General features: G+C 34.5%; 2 protein-coding genes and 1 long non-coding RNA gene across 4 annotated transcripts; all 3 read right to left on the bottom strand.

Moving 5' to 3' along the window:
- Nucleotides 1-791: 791 nt before the first annotated feature.
- Nucleotides 792-3,166, bottom strand: LOC116025015. 2 transcript variants are annotated; one of them, XR_004099566.1, is made up of 3 exons: nt 2,754-3,166; nt 1,749-1,814; nt 792-1,372 (listed from the first exon to the last, which is right to left on the bottom strand). It is a non-coding gene; the product is annotated as an uncharacterized LOC116025015 (long non-coding RNA). The 2 variants fall into 2 exon arrangements; XR_004099567.1 differs by having other exon boundaries at nt 792-1,324.
- Nucleotides 3,167-7,712: 4,546 nt separating this feature from the next.
- LOC116024901 lies at nt 7,713-9,927 on the bottom strand. The gene is made up of 3 exons (XM_031265934.1): nt 9,636-9,927; nt 8,498-8,612; nt 7,713-7,979 (listed from the first exon to the last, which is right to left on the bottom strand). Exons 1-3 carry the CDS (start codon nt 9,864-9,866, stop codon nt 7,906-7,908), a joined length of 420 nt encoding a protein of 139 aa, XP_031121794.1. The 5' UTR covers nt 9,867-9,927; the 3' UTR covers nt 7,713-7,905.
- Nucleotides 9,928-11,445: 1,518 nt separating this feature from the next.
- On the bottom strand, nt 11,446-13,552 carry LOC116024695 (glucuronoxylan 4-O-methyltransferase 3-like). Its single transcript, XM_031265663.1, has 2 exons — nt 12,919-13,552; nt 11,446-12,290 (listed from the first exon to the last, which is right to left on the bottom strand). Exons 1-2 carry the CDS (start codon nt 13,432-13,434, stop codon nt 11,895-11,897), a joined length of 912 nt encoding a protein of 303 aa, XP_031121523.1. The 5' UTR covers nt 13,435-13,552; the 3' UTR covers nt 11,446-11,894.
- Between the last annotated feature and the right edge of the window lie 2,510 nt (nt 13,553-16,062).

Genomic DNA, 16,062 nt, shown 5'->3' with positions numbered 1-16,062 from the left:
GTATTATTATTTTGAAGATTTAAAACTTTAGATTAAAAAACTTCGGTTAACCGACCGATTAACCTAAAAAAATTTTAGTTTGATTAATTCGGTAATACAAATGTCAGTTGGTTAACGGTTAAGCCTAGGTAAACCTTTAAAAACTTTGGTTAAAACGGTTCGATTAACTGATTGCGCACCTTATGCGCGTAATTTTAACATTTTCTTCTCTTTTTTTTTGGTCAATTTTTTTTTTTCCTCTCTCCCCTCCCTCTCCTAGTGGATTGACACCTCAAAAACCTTTTTTTTTTTTTAAACTATAGTTAGGTATATTTGTGGACATCATTATCACACAACATGTCACTACATTCCAGAAAATGTCACTCTCATCCCTTCTCTCTCTAGCTGCAACTTATAGCACTGCTGGAAATCATCATATTTCCGACCACCCAAAAGTGGTCGGAAATGGCCTTAATTAGGTCGGAAAGGCCTGGTCCGACCACTTTTCCGACCAATATGGGTGTCCGGAAAAACCCTCGTCGGTAAATCCGACCATCAGTGGAAGTGGTCGGAATTTCCGACCACTTTTAGAAAGTAGTCGGAAAAAAACGACCAGGAGAGCGACCAGGCGAGTCCGGTACTTTCGACCACCGTGGTCTGAATTTCCGACCACCATGGTGGTCGGAAAACTGGAGGCAAAAAATAAAAAAAAATTTATTCCACTACAGAGAATCCCTCTGTAGTGAAATGAATATATATATATATATATATTTGTTGCAAGTTGGTAAGACAATTGTTGAAAGACATACACATTTCATGAAGAGAATTCATTTATGAATGTACAATTGAAAATTTAAAACATTCTAGAATTTAACTTCTTATACATTCTGGATAACTCATTCTAAACCATTCAAGAGTTTGATGGTGAATTTTAGAAGTCAAGAAACAATACAATACATTCATCCCCAAAAAGGAAAAACAAAAAAAAAAAAAAAAAAAAAAACAAAAACAAAATGCTCATAGAAAAATTGAATCTTTCCAAGTGTCAGCCATTGTCATCAATTTAGCAAACAGACACCCAAACCAACACTGGTTTTTCTGTTGAGATATTCATGACAGAATCCTCATAGAATTATGGAGTTTACTCTTTAATCATATAGCATCAAGCCAATACAACCAAAGATGAACAGAAGGTACCTTTGCTCTTCTAGTGAATGTTTAAGCTCAATGATCTCAAGCTGAGAGTGCTTGATAATGTTCTCTAAAGTGCCAACCTGTCTTGAAAAATGATGAATGAGAAACCAAGTGAGATTTATGACACTTCATCTTCTTTTGTGTCCAAAGCCTGCAATTTATCATCCAAAGCTTGAGATTTATGCTCCCCAAGATTATACTGCCATAATATTGAATTACACTGTTGTAGTATCAAAACTACATCCTTAATGCACAAAATTCTTTCAAAGAATGAATGAATTAAAAGAGAGGAGATATTGATTTATATATATTTATACCAGGTTTCAAAGGATAATAATTAGATGAAAAGAAATAAATACATTCAAATTCTGTATCCTGAAAGCCAACCCGTTGAGCAATCCAGAATGTCTTTATGATATAGCAAATGACAAATTTCCTCGGCAAGGAGATATAAAACAGAATTTTTGCAATTTCCTATTTTGCTATTGAAAACTCGTACTAAATGAGGATGTAAATAAAAGGCATAATAGATGCAAAAACACATAAGAAGGAAGAGGCAAAGAAGCAGCACTAACTTGCCGGATTGCTACTTCAATTTTCTTTTGTGCCTCTACATCAAATGGATATGCATAAAGTAGTGCCTGGATAACAAAACTACATAGTCATGTAATGCATTTTAACTTGAGAGACCTACCAAGAATTAGATACTGAGGTAATAATGATGCAAATATATAAGTTCATAAAATATAAAATCAAGACAGTAAGAAGGAATATCAATACAAGAGGTATCTACCATCTCCTCATCTCTCCTGAGGAGGAGTTCTGCTCTATGTTTATGACGTAGACTCAGAATTTCTTGTAGTTTGTTGAGATCATTCCCAAGAAAAATTTGTATTTCTTGTAGTTTGTTGAGATCATTCCCAAGAAAAATTTGTAAAACTCGCAGGGTTAATCCATTGTAAAACTCGCAGAATATATAGACACAAAGTGTAAAACTCACAGAATATTCAAACTTCCATTAGATTACCAGCCCGGGCTTCACAGAATATTCAAACTTCCATTAGATTACCAGCCCGGGCTTCATTTTCATTAACAGATTAAGTAAAATTAGTAAATAATTCACATTAACAAATTAAGTAAACACATTAACAGATTAACTAAATAAGCAATTAGTAATTAACTAATAACAAATTAGAAATTGATGAATTAGCCAGTGGGCACTATAGCAGCAACTAAAAACTTTTTTAATTAGCCAGTGGGCACTATAGCAGCAACTAAAAACTTTTTTTATTAGCCAGTGGGCACTATAGCAGCAACTAAAAACTTTTTTTTAAAAAAAAAACAAAAAAAAAACAAACAAACAAACAAAATTGGGACAATTAGGGCAAAAACTATCTTCAAAATTAGGGGAATTAATGCAAAAACGAAATTAGAGAAATTAGAGCAAACCAAAAGTTAGGAAAATTAGGTGAATAAATTATTGAAATTAACATTTATAGTTCCAGACTTCAAGGGATGAGATTTTGAGGAGTTGATGTTAATTAGTAAGGGAAGAGTCAAAGAAGAGTAGAAGACCAAACCTGGTGGGCGGTGGCTGGTGTCGAGGGCTCGAGGCGACTGACGAGGGCCGAGGCAGAGGCGGACAGGCGGAGGCGATGCAGTGGGAGGCGGTGGACTGGCAGCAGCGCAGCACCGTGGTAGACTGGTGAGTGGCGAGGCAGTGGGACTTTCAACGGTGAGGGCTGGGCCAGAGGTGGTGGCAGCGTCGGCGTCTTCGCAGGGGAGGCAGTGGCAACGCAACGTCGACGGCGGCGTCGGCGGCTGTAGCGGTGGAGGCGGTTCGTGGTGGAGGCTGGCGTCGTCTGAGTGAGAGGGTGAGAAGGGAGAAACGGAGAGTGAGAGAGTGATAGGAGCGGATCTGAGATCTGGGGGGAACTAGGGTTTTGTTCTAAGGAGTATTGTTTTTTTAATAAAGCCACAATTTGGAGAGCTAAGGAGGGAGATATTGGCGAAAATTTGGGATTGAATTGAGAATGGCGCCAATTTTAATTAATAATTTGGAGTGAAATTTTAGCACAATTTTTTTTTGCATAATAATAATAATAATAATAATAATAATAATAATAATAATAATAATAATAACTACAACAATATCAACTTTAAAATAAAATTATTTTAAAATTTATATGTTTATAATTAAAAATAATTTATGATGATGACTATTATTATTATTATAAAAAGTAAATTATATTAAACTTTACATAATAATAATAATAATAAATTATTAGTCATTTTACATGCAACCAGTTAATAGTAAACAGTTAATACGTATTTTTATAACTAGCTAATACAATCAGTTAGTCAAATCAACTAACACAATAAGCTATTAGCTACCAGCTAAACTAATTAACTATCAACAAACACCCCTAAGTTATATATATATATATATATATATATATATATATATATATATATATATATATATATATATATATATATGATCAAATGAGGACTTATAGTTAGGTGAGGACCTGTGGACTTATCTGATCATTTGATTTAATTAAACAATTTAATAGTTGTGATTAATTCTATCCAATAGTCAAATCAACTAACACAATAAGCTATTAGCTACTTGATTCGCATACTGTTTTACAAATTTGAAACTGAATTTGTTGGATGAACTTAAAACTTCTTTAATGATTTGGTCAAACGTACCCAAGACTAACACTGGTTGAATAGTCTTGCACACCACATGAGTATCTATTTCCATTCTTCTATCTATTGACAATATCTCCATCGAGCTAAACTGTATATCATAGTTTAGAGGTGTTTCTTTTTATATTTTCATGGTTGTCACCCAAGATGAGATTCACATACGCCATGACTAGTTTTATCATTTCACGCTTTATGGTCGCCAAAGTAAACGAGAGGAAGAAACTCGTCAAAACAACGAGAGGAAAAACACATAAATTGCAAACAAAATTAAAACAGTAAAACAAAGCAAATGAAACCAACAATGCGAAAATAAAAGAGTAACGACCGGTAGCAGTGGAGATTACAGTAGGGGAAGACGATGGGACACCGCCTCCGATCCGCTTGCTTCACGTAGGCAGCGACCGTGTTGATAACCAGCATTACGTGGGATTATGAAACTAAATAGAATTATGATTCTCAATAAAACTAGAATTGTAGAGTCCTAACAACAATAAAGGTTTTAAGGAATTGAAATTAGAAAATGATTTCATATATCTATATGGAAAGGGCGACACAATGTTATTTTCATAACAAGAATGGTGAAATAATGCTGGTTGCTACGCGAGGCTAATTTAGTTGTTTATATTGAATATTACAACATGTCAACATACTTGGTGGTCGGGTGAAGAAATGCAAGTTAAAATCTGAACCACATAAAAAAAAATTAGTAATTTTCCGACCACCACTTATAGTGGTCGGAAATACCGACCACAAGATGGTCGGAACAAAAGCTCAGTTTAAACAATTTAAACTGCCAAAAAACATTTTCGACCACTTTTACATTGTGGTCGGAATTTCCGACTACCCTGGGGTCGGAAATGCTCTATAATTAAAAATAAATAAATGCGACGAAAATTTTCTGACCACTTTGTAAATACTGGTCGGAATTTCCGACTACTTACTAAAGGTGGTCGGAAATTCCGACCACTTTCCGACCACCATAACCTACCGACGGAAAATTGAGAAAAAGTCACTTTTTGTGACCATATTTTTAGGTGGTCGGAAATGAGGTCGGAAAAATGATAATTTCCAGCAGTGTAGCCCCCATTCTCCTATTCTCAGCTGTCTTCTTCACCAAGTTAGAGCTTCCTATAAAACTTTCCAAGAAACCTTGAGTGTGTGCATATACTATCACAACAAAAGGAACCCATCAACTTCATTTGACTTAATCACACAACACTTATGGTATTTACATTTTGATTTTTCATGTAAAAATTGTATGTTCTACTTTTATTTAAACTATATCACGTATTATCTAATTTCTTTGAGAATCGAATTTTTGTCCATTTCTTTGAGAATCGAACTACACTAGGGCAAACAATGATAATGTTGTCCATTTCTTTGAGAATCGAATTTTTGTCCATTCTTTTTGTTGTTTACAATTTTGCAATAAGAATTTCGCTTATATAATTAACTAAAAATAAAATAAAACAAAACATCATTATATTAAAATATTTTGTTATTTTATTAATATTTGAAGCCAAATAACAATAATTATTGTCATACATCACAAATGATTTGACAAGTACAAAGGCTTTTGTTTGCTCCAGCAGCAGAACATCTACAACGCTGAGGCATTTTGCTTGCTGGCCATTGAAATAATGCCAAATTTCCACAACTAATGCTCCCACATACACCATTTGCAGTAAAAGTTCCTGGGCAAAATTTCCATTCACCTTAAAAAAGAAAAGTGAAAATGGTCAAAACAAAACCAAACATAAGTTATTATATTTTATTAATTAATTTACATTATATCAAAATTTGAAAAAGAAAATAATAATAATAAAAAGTACCTAAAGAAGGGTTAAGTAGAGTCAAGAAGATTGTCAAAGAAAGAATGGCAAGCCCCGCTGCAGTTCTTCATGATCTTTGTTATATGTTGCAACAATAATTATTTTTTTGAGAATGAAGGGATTATATTATCTTTCACAAGATATGACCCTTTATATAGATCTTGAAAATAAACAATATTATTTAAAAAAAAATAAAATTATCGGCTAAGGTAATTACGGTAGGTTACATACTTAAATTATCAAATAGTTATCTATAAGAAGTGAAACCGTGCAATTAATTAAAGATTTAAAGCATTTACTTACTGAATTAATGTTTATAAAAAGTAAAAACAAGTAATTAATTACATGATTAAAGCTAGCAAAGAATATATGTATAATCTATCAAGTGTAGTTTCAAAAATTCAACGTGACTTTTGGATTGCGAGAATAAAAATAGTATACTTCAAAGAAAAGGGAATATGCGTGCAACGGAAATTGTCCAGTGGTTTTTTTCAATTTTGTCATTTGGTCTCATAAAGTGGTCATAGACTTTAGTGTTATCACTCAAAACTGTCCTCCTCGGTTAGTTAAGCTGTCAAACTGGTGTTAAGTATAGGGGCAAAATAGTGAATTCAACTTTAAGCTCCCATTGAAGTGTAAGTGTGAAACCGAAGGTCCAAAGCCTGACAGCCAAATCCCTAATTCACCATTTCACCTCATCTCTCGCAGCCACCAGCCCCCTCTGCTGACTGCCCTGCGCCCCTACCTACCGGCTCTGCTCCTCCGTTTTGCACTCTCGTCTCTCGCAGCCACCGCCAGTCCGTCGTCTTCTCCGAGTGGCGAGTGTCCAACGCGGCCTGGTTGGTGAAATCATTGGTAGGTTTGAGTAGAAAGATTTGTCTCTGAAAGGTTTGAAGCTCATCACATTGTTTCTGGCCCTGTTGTGGTAATGGTGTGGGAAGGAAAGGGTGTGGTTGTGACTGGTAGGAAGATCATTGGGCACCATCCGTGGTGACTTTGCTATTGACATTGGGAGAAATGTCATCCATGGTAGTGATTCAGTTGAGAGTGCGGGGAAGGAAATTTCCATTTAGTTCCCAGAAGGAGTGAGCTTCACCCTTGGATCTACGAGAACTGATGATATTTCTCAGCTTTAGTGATTTTGGTTGCTACTTGAAGCAACAGTCTAAGGATTAAATCTATGGCAGAAACATTATGCTAGATTTTGTTATCTTTCGCTTCAAACATGCTTTATATTTCGTTGCCACATCCTCATTGTTTCCTCAGTTCAGAATTGAGATGGAAGACCTTTTAAATGGAAGTTTAAAGTTTAAAGTTGAATTGGCTATTTTGCTCCTGTACTTGACACCAGTTTGACAGCTTAGGACAGTTTTGAGTGATAACACTAAAGTCTGGGACCCTTTTATGAGACCAAAGTGAGAAAAACCACTATAGTCGAGGACAATTTTGGGTATTAACTCTTCACATATATAATGAACAGAAACTATATTGCAATAAGAAATCAATGTTTGATTTGTGGACTAAAATAAACAATAGCCGATAGACTTATGATCAAATGAGTCTAATATTTCTCATGAGTTGGTGTGGATAGATCTGGAAATTTAAGTCATTGAATGAGAACATAAATGGTTGTCCTACAAAAAGTGATGACTGATTTTACTTGTCTATCAAGCATTCAAGCTTCATCATAGGGTTTTAGTTAAAAAAACAAAACACGCAGTCAATTTTATAATTATTTTAAATTTGCAATATTTATAAAATTAACTATGTCATTTTTCTCCTTATATTTCAACCACTCACAATCGTTGATCTACCCAGATAGATGTATCAGATCTGTTCTCACTTTTTTACATAAGAGTGACCCGTCCGATCGACATTTTTCAGAAGTCATATAGAGTTTTCCTATATGACATTTTGCTGCTTTCCAAACACGCCCTAAGATTAAATTGCAGTCATTCATGCCAAGAGAATCCTTTGATTTCCCAGAAAGAATTATGAGAATTGGCATAATCTATAAACATGGAACAGAACCATACAAAGGCCAAGGGAAGAAAGTTATGAATTTATGATCCTCACTTTATAGATTTCGAAGGTAGCAGAGCAGTAAAAATGAGCAATAGTATGCCAACACACAAAAATTGCAGACAATTCCATACACAATAGTTACAGATACTTGGCAACTTCTTCAACTCACCCTACGCGTTTTTCCTTCTTGTCCCAAGCCTAGAGATTTTTGTGCATCTGCTATTCCATCAGGATCTGGTCAAATGAAAATCCAAATTAGAACGGCTGTGGAAATGATCGCTGGTCTGTCTTGTGGAACTAAAACAGAACATATTAGGGGCAACCACAACCAAGCTAGTCAGTCTGTTGACTTGGTAATCCACAATGTTACAAATTCGACTCCCAACGGGAGTGACCTATTGAGTTTGAGCCGGTCAGCTATGGGCAACCTAGGCTAGTTTACTCCCTTGTGGTCCTTTGCCGGCTAGGGTCACAAGGCAAGGTTTACCCAATGCACACCCTCGGATACTGACTGCAAAAAAATATAAATATATATATTGCAGCCAACCCCTAAAACTGGGGGAGATTGGGTGTTATGAAACTGATTCGACTCTAAAGATCAACTAAGTTTTCGCAATAGTAATAAACAGCTAGTATTAGTAAGTTCTCCTCTGTCCTGGTGGCCAAAGAAAAAGGTCCAGTGTCTTTCCATTTTCCCCAAACATGTATATATAGTCAAACAAATGAATAATAATGAATGGGTTGAAACTTACCAAAGAACTGTGTAAAGATGCGAGTAAAGAAGCTCAAGTTACGAGAAACATTGTATTGCATTCCAGATGGGAGAGGTTTAACAATGGTGTCAATGCTGAAAACACGCTGAAGAAACTGCAGAAGTGGAAATCTTATTAGTTAAACTAATAGCCGGTCTCAAATGCAAAATTTGTCACACTAGTCAACAAGATAAAAGAAATGGAAATACTAAATTTCATCACTAGCCACCATACTAGCCATATGCAAGTCAGGTTAATTGTTATTATAATTTTTCCTGCTTTTGACAGGTAAGGATGGGCAAGTACAAATTAGATATTTCAAAGACGAAGAAAAATTCCATTGCACCAACAATTTAGGTGTCCTTTTTTTAAGACATGGGCTGGATTTTAGGCAAACCAATCCCCATGGGTATATACCAAAAGATCCCATCAACAAATATCAAGGTACACTTCCGAACCATATGCCCAAGCGGGTATGGTTGCAAGTAATAAAACAGCGTAGACCAACAATATATGGTGCTAGTTGATCAATTTCTTGTAATAATAGATAATAAACAATAGTTGAGGTTATTGTCTCGTAGACCAAACCCTCAACATTAAAATTAGGCCAACATTGCTTGATGCTAGTTGACCGAGATCATTAGAATTCTTGCTATAAACAATAAACAATAATTGAAGTTATTTCAATATTCTTGCAACCATAACAATATTGCCAACACAGCGACTAAATTAAAGACTTCATTGAAAGAAAAGATACAGCCAGAGTATAAGATGTTCACAAGTACACAACAATAAACCTAGGTTGGTTTAGCTCGATCCTTTGGGGTCACAATGCAGGGTAAACACACATGGTAACCTAGGCTGGTTTAGCTCGAGTCACAATGCAGGGTAAACACACATATATAATTTACACCCAAATGAAGCCAAAAAAGAAGAAATTTCCATTAGTTTGAGGTCAATCCAACTAAAACCTTGTCCATTACGCATTAAACGTTGTACCTCTCCAAATGAGAAAGCATAGAGACACCAAAACTACAACCAATCAAACTAGGTCAAACTTAGGCAGGAAAATCACACATTTTCAATATATTCACCATAAATGTATATACATAAACATATGTAAATGAGGAGGGGAGACCTGGAAGTTGCGCTGGAAGCTGTAGCGTAGTTCAGGGTCAATTTCAGTGCGAGAATCGTCTTCGAGCTCAGTGGCTTTGGATTTAACGGACTTCATCCCGGGGACGTGCATAGTGGGAGTCGAACCCGGCTGGCTCGTAACCTTCATCTTTGCGTCCTTGAACTTCTCGTCCTCTTCGGGGCCCACCCTCCATGGGGCCGACGTGAGAAGCTCCTTCTTACCTTTCGCCATTTTCGAAGCTTCAATTCGCTGAGTGAAGAGAGCGAAGAAGATTACGGAGCACAATAGCCAAGGGTCCAAATGGATAGGGAATTAGAGACTTATCTCGCAGTTAATACGACGTCGCACCATTTTTGCTTTTATTTCATTTCAGCCCCGTGTTAAACATTATTAACAAAACCAACCCCCAGTTTGTACGTCTAGTGGAGGTTGGGTTTCTAAAGTAAAAATAAAAAATGGCCCAAGCCCAATTAAAGAACTAAAGAGGCCCAATCCATTCTAGCAAATTACAATGTCAGTGACTAATAAATGCTCATTTTAAGTATATATACTAAAAATTCTTTTTTAATTAATATAATAAATATTTATTTTTAAATAATAATTAAATATGAACCTGCAATGCAATAAAAATTAACCCTTAAAAGATGACATGTAACACACTAAAAATGAATTTTTAGTAAACCAAAAATGAATTTGTATGTCAGTGATCTATCTTGCAATAAGTACCATGATCCACAATATAACGATTGATCTATTCCAAACGAAAAATTATATTTATTCGAGTGTCTATCCTTTATAGGAGTCAAACTCCAACCTTTAAGTTAAATTAACAATTTACTTACCAACTATATCAAACTATTAAGTATTTTATGAATATTAGATTTAGAAAAGGATATTCTCAAAATGATTAGAGATGAGTCTCAACAATTCTTCATTGCCATCCTTATTATCCTCTAAGATCAAGACATCAAGTGTGTAATTTCTTTAGGTGAAGTCTGTATTATAACCTTAGATGGTAAAGAACCATGAAAAAATAAACTAGCATTAATTACCTATAATTGACCGCTTCAAAAAGACTTATAAGCAATTCCATAAAAACTCAAGTAATGATAATTTTTATGTATGATAATACTATTGCACCGTAATTGTGACCTGTGACAAAAGACAAAAATTATATGCTAGACACTAATGTAGGGTCTTCTTTTGTGTTAAAGCATCTTCACCAAGTGCTAGGACTAACATCATAAGAAATTTAAATATGTGACCTAAGGTACAATCTTCTCCTACAGTTGAGTCAACCGACATTAGTACCAAAATTTATTGCAAGTAAACTAATCACAATTTTAATTTTAACAACTCTTTCCATTAGTGCATTAAATTAATCACAATTTTAATTTTAATAACTCTTTCTCTAACTAACGGAATATGAGAAAAAAAAATCACTTTAATTAGTGTTGGTATTATAAAAAATAATTGTTATACCGTGGACCATAAATCCATAACCCACAATTTCACATTGTAAAGTCGAGAATTGATACATATGCTCATTTTTTGTATACTTCAGATTCATTTTTAGTGTATTAAGAGTTTATTTTTAGTATGTTATTATATATTGATACAAGCTAATTTTAGTGTATTACATTTAAAAAATAAATAAACTTACAGTATATTAAAAATAAATATGTATTAGTGTTTCGATAAGAAAACAAACTCCATCCTCAAAATTTATAATTTCCTAGTAAAACTATATATTATTAGCTCACAATAATATTACATCCAATGAACAAACAAAAACAAAGAAAATCGAATATCATCACCAAGTGAAATAGAGAGCCTCTATACATTATTGTATCAACAAAAGGAACATATAAATTGTTTATATATCAAAACCTATCATTAGAAATTACTGAAAAGATCATGATGATACAAATTAAATCCTCCACAAATTTTCCAATACCGTGTGCTCAATGAAATTGTACCTTTTTTTTTGCTTCACCAGAAGCACAAAGAAAAAAGTACAGCCTGTAAAGCACAAAGTACAACAAACTCGATCCATAATTTTTCCCAAATTGTTTCAAATCCTCGGTAAATTTTACAATACCGTGTGCTCTATCAAATCGTACCTTTTACTTTACCAGAAGTACATAAAAAATGTACAACTCACAAAGCATAAAGTACAACTCTACAAAGCACATGATATTATAACCCTCAACATTGTAAAATTTTTGGCAATTTTTTTGTTATCTATATGTCAGTGTCTCACTGTGGACAGAACGGCCTACCGGAGCGAGCTCTATGGCTGGGAATGGTGAAATGTCGAATCCGTCCTTCTTGTTCGATCATGTACCCTTCACACAAAAAAGTTTTGGAGAATTTATCTTCCACGACCCTGTCCACGTCGTGAACGAACACGTCGGTTTCGCCGTCTTCCCGGTTCCGGGCGATAAGTCCGGCGGTGTAAATGGCGGCCATCCTCCCCGGCGCCTCGTCGTGGTACCCCGTCGGCGCGTCCACCATTATCAAATCCCACTCTATCTCGTACACCTCCTCCGGCAAGCCCTTCAGCGCCAGCCGGCATTTCGACGTTCTTGGATCGCCGACGACCTGGCAATCGTCCCGAGCCCCCGTTTCCAAGAGCTCGTCCGCCTCAGTCACCTGTTCACTGTCAAATTGTAAATATTCTGTATCTAAATTGTGAACATTTCATATATAAATTGTAAACATTATGTATGTAAATTGTATATTTTAGATCCGAGTCTACATTGTAGAGTAGATTCGGGTCGACATAATAATTTGCCATTATGCAGAACCTAAGTTAATTTTTTAAACTTAAGTTATCCTAATTTTGCTGGACTAATTTAAACGCACAAAATCTCACCTCTAAAACCACTGCAGTAGTAAACCTAACCCCAAGTAACATAATCAGCTAATCTAAACTAATTTATCTCGGTGCTTTGCTGGCTGCACCCCTCAAAGATTCAGATAGTAACGGCAAGTTTCTCCATTGCTCAAAAACTCATTAAAAATTGAAGAATCAAATTTATACGAGACAAATCAAATTGGCCATAGGACATCTCCAGTTAAGTTCGTTAATAAGACTATTCACTTAGTAACTAAAAATTTATAAGTTCTACTCTCAACAAGAATGATTTATTGCAAAAATTTTGAGTCATTGACAATCTAAGCTGTTGATTTAAATCCTTGTAGTACTCTACAAATTATATTGTATATTCTAAAATAGTGATTGAACGTCAGAAAAGTCAAATGTACGGCTGAGAATTACCTTAGTATCATAGGTGACATGGTAGGATTCAAGTGAGGGTAACTGGCGGTGAATCTGGTTGATCCAGGAGCGGTCCTCCTCGAGGAAAACCGTCCGGCCGCCGTGGTTAAGGGAGGTCCACATGAGGCTATCATGGCCGAGGCCGAAGACCAAGAAGTTGCAGGGGGACTTCTTCTCCAGAACCCTCATGGACACCGAGATTTCCTTCATCGTCTGCTGGGGAGTGATGTTGGTGGTCACGTAGTGCACCAGCGCGTCGGCCAGCGACGGCGGGATCTTGCCGCAGCTCTGGGTCCGGCACGACGGCAGCGCGGCGGCCGTTGTTGTTGTCGGTTCTTGATTTTCCGGCGGTTCTTGATTTTCCGGCGGGGATTGTGAGGATGCATGGAGTGACGACGACGGCGTCGCCGGCGAGAAAACTGATCTTGGGATTAGGAAGATTAAGAAGAGGAAGAAGAAGCAGATGAGGATGAGCTTGAAGTTGAGATTAATGGGGAATTGGGTTTTCGATCTCATTTTTTCTGATCTTTTCCCCCAAAAAAAGTTTTTGGTTTTTTTTTTTTGAAGGAATGAGAATGGCCGGAGAAAGAGGTTGAAGAAAGGGGGGTTGATAGATGGAGAACTTATAGTAGAAAGCGATGCCAATAATCAATTCACTATTGCCTCTGCTAAAACTACTTAAAAATTCTAAGAAATACAAAAAATATATATGTAGTTATATTTTAACAAATTCTAAGAAATTCACAAGAATAACAATAAGGTTTTAAGTTAGACTTTATGTATCTATTAATCCTCTTAGATAGTTTATCTCATTATTGTCTTTTGTAAAATTACAAGACAACATTCACAATTCAGATTGTGATTGCGAATTTAGGTGTAAATAAAATTTTAAAAAAAAAAAAACAGACAAAATTACTCAACCAAAAAACCTGTAATCAGACAAAAAAAATACGAAGTACCAAATTCGTAGGTTAGGAGATTAGGACTTGGGAGTGTTTATTATTATTATTATTATTATTATTAAATATTTGTTTTGTCTTAAAAAAGAAGCAATGGTAGGAGGAATGATGGGACAAGAAAACTAATGATGTAACTGATCGTGCAATACAATTTTGCCTTTCGATCGTTTGGTGAGGACTAAACTGACCTAGTCTTGCATGTCACTTCCCACCATGTTACTATTATGGTGGATTGATATTTAAATATACAACTACTTAATTATAATGTACTATCGTAAGGCAATAGATGAAAAACATCAGAACAAAATACACAAATCAAAAGACACATAAAAATTTGCTGAAAAGATTCACTTAATTGAAATTAGAGGTGTCGAAGGGACACTAATCACCTTCCTGTCAACCACCTAGTCACCAATGTTGAATTGCATAAATTTTTTTTTTTGAAAACAAAATTTAGTTGAATTGCATAAATAATCACACTGGATAGATAAATCGCATTAAAAAAAATAATGCGCACGAATTCGACTAAAAAATATAGGCAAAAATTGAACTCATAACTTTCTAAATAATCATACTCCACCACACAGCTTCAAATGTCATTTATCCTTTTTCTTTGTATATTTACATAAGGAGTAATGGAGTATAGTTGGCAACTTGGCATAGTCAAGTTATTTTGGTTCAATTACTGATTAATTAGGTTTTGATTAATCATTTTTGAATTATTCTATGTACAAGTGCCAACAATTAAGGAGTTGTTGGCGTATTAGGTACAATGATTTTTAAAAATTTAGTAAAGCGTGGACTTTCAGAATTTTATTGATTATTAGCATGTGATTAGGATGGTCGATTGGTTGGTTTTAGGTAGTGCCTCAAAAATGTTCGTAATTTCATATTTCCAACATTATTGTTTCAATTTTTTTTTAATTAATGTCTTTTGCACTAACTACAATAAAAAAAATGTCTACAAAAAATTTTGTAATTTGTATTGGATGCAATTGTGGCATTATCGCTATTACACCTAACTAGTACAATCTCAAAATTTTTGAGTTGTATCTAATGCAAGCCAAATTCTCATCAGTAATCGATATGAGACATATAAACTTGATGCAAGTTAAGGGTAGTATCGATATTGATTGATACTAAAAGCGGCATTTTTGTATATATAGTGCTAACTTTGTCAATCCATCATCATTTGTTACTCAAGTTATAAAATTTGAATTGATCCTAAAATCACAATGAAATAAATCGATTTAAATTGATCACAACTTAAACTAAAAAGATTCCAAAAAAAATTAAATTTAAAATTTTATGGTTATTAAAGTCTATTTTTAAGTTACTCTATTGAAAATCTTATAGTTACTAATTAATTTTTTGAGTAATTGGAGTGAAACTTGTCCCAATTTTTTAACTACTGTAACTGTGAAAAAAAGATGTCCACCTTTAGATCTGTGAAAAAAGATGTCCACCTTTAGATCATTAGATGGTATGGCCGTTCAAATCGAAATGAATGACAGCCATTTATAGTCAAACATACGTGTCCTCTTCAAGTTTTATCTCACTTTTTTTTTTAAAAAAAATTAAATTTTAATTGTTGCGAGTACTGGAAGGTAAGGAAGGGACATTCTGCATAGAATCAGCATAACACATGGGTCACTTATAGTCATAAATAATGTCTTTTCAAGATATAAAGTTAAACCTATCCGCCATTAAAGGGATGAGTAGTTCTCATTTAAAACACCAATTAAACACCTAAACTACCATGTACATTATTATTATTTAAATAAAAAACTGATAAATATTTAATTTAAAAGTAATCAAAACTGTAATGATAATACTTACTTTAAACTTAATGAAAAGGAATCAATTTACTTTCTATGAGTTCCACTCTTACTACATATCTTAATTTTAATGAATGAAGATAAATAATTATGAATTTCTTTAATAAGAACTAAGAAGTAAACTATGAAACTTAAAAATAGAGTAAAGGTGAATATATGAAAATTACAGTGAGAAATACCATCTACAATTTAATTAAAATTAACTACACTAGTAACTCAGTTAGTAAATTGAGAGTGAGGGTTCAAAATTAATCTCTAACAGTCATAATATGAGAATTTCACTTAATGTAGTGGGTTTATTATGAACACAAAGTACTGACTTCTTAGTGGACACTAAGCACTAATTC

This window comes from Ipomoea triloba, chromosome 7 (genome assembly GCF_003576645.1).
Source record: "Ipomoea triloba cultivar NCNSP0323 chromosome 7, ASM357664v1".
Lineage (NCBI taxonomy): Eukaryota > Viridiplantae > Streptophyta > Magnoliopsida > Solanales > Convolvulaceae > Ipomoea > Ipomoea triloba.
Note: the sequence above shows the minus strand (reverse complement) of the source record. Positions and strands in the feature narration are given on the sequence as shown.

Bases quoted from the DNA above. Each gene is read 5' to 3' on its own strand.
- LOC116024901 (XM_031265934.1), bottom strand. From the start codon at position 9,866: ATGGCGAAAGGTAAGAAGGAGCTTCTCACGTCGGCCCCATGGAGGGTG. The intron at 8,613-9,635 runs GTCTCCCCTCCT...CCACTTCTGCAG, and splicing joins GCTTCCAGCGCAACTTCCAG to TTTCTTCAGCGTGTTTTCAG. The intron at 7,980-8,497 runs GTAAGTTTCAAC...TCATTTGACCAG, and splicing joins CATCTTTACACAGTTCTTTG to ATCCTGATGGAATAGCAGAT.
- LOC116024695 (XM_031265663.1), bottom strand. From the start codon at position 13,434: ATGAGATCGAAAACCCAATTCCCCATTAATCTCAACTTCAAGCTCATC. The intron at 12,291-12,918 runs GTAATTCTCAGC...GACAGTGAACAG, and splicing joins ATGTCACCTATGATACTAAG to GTGACTGAGGCGGACGAGCT.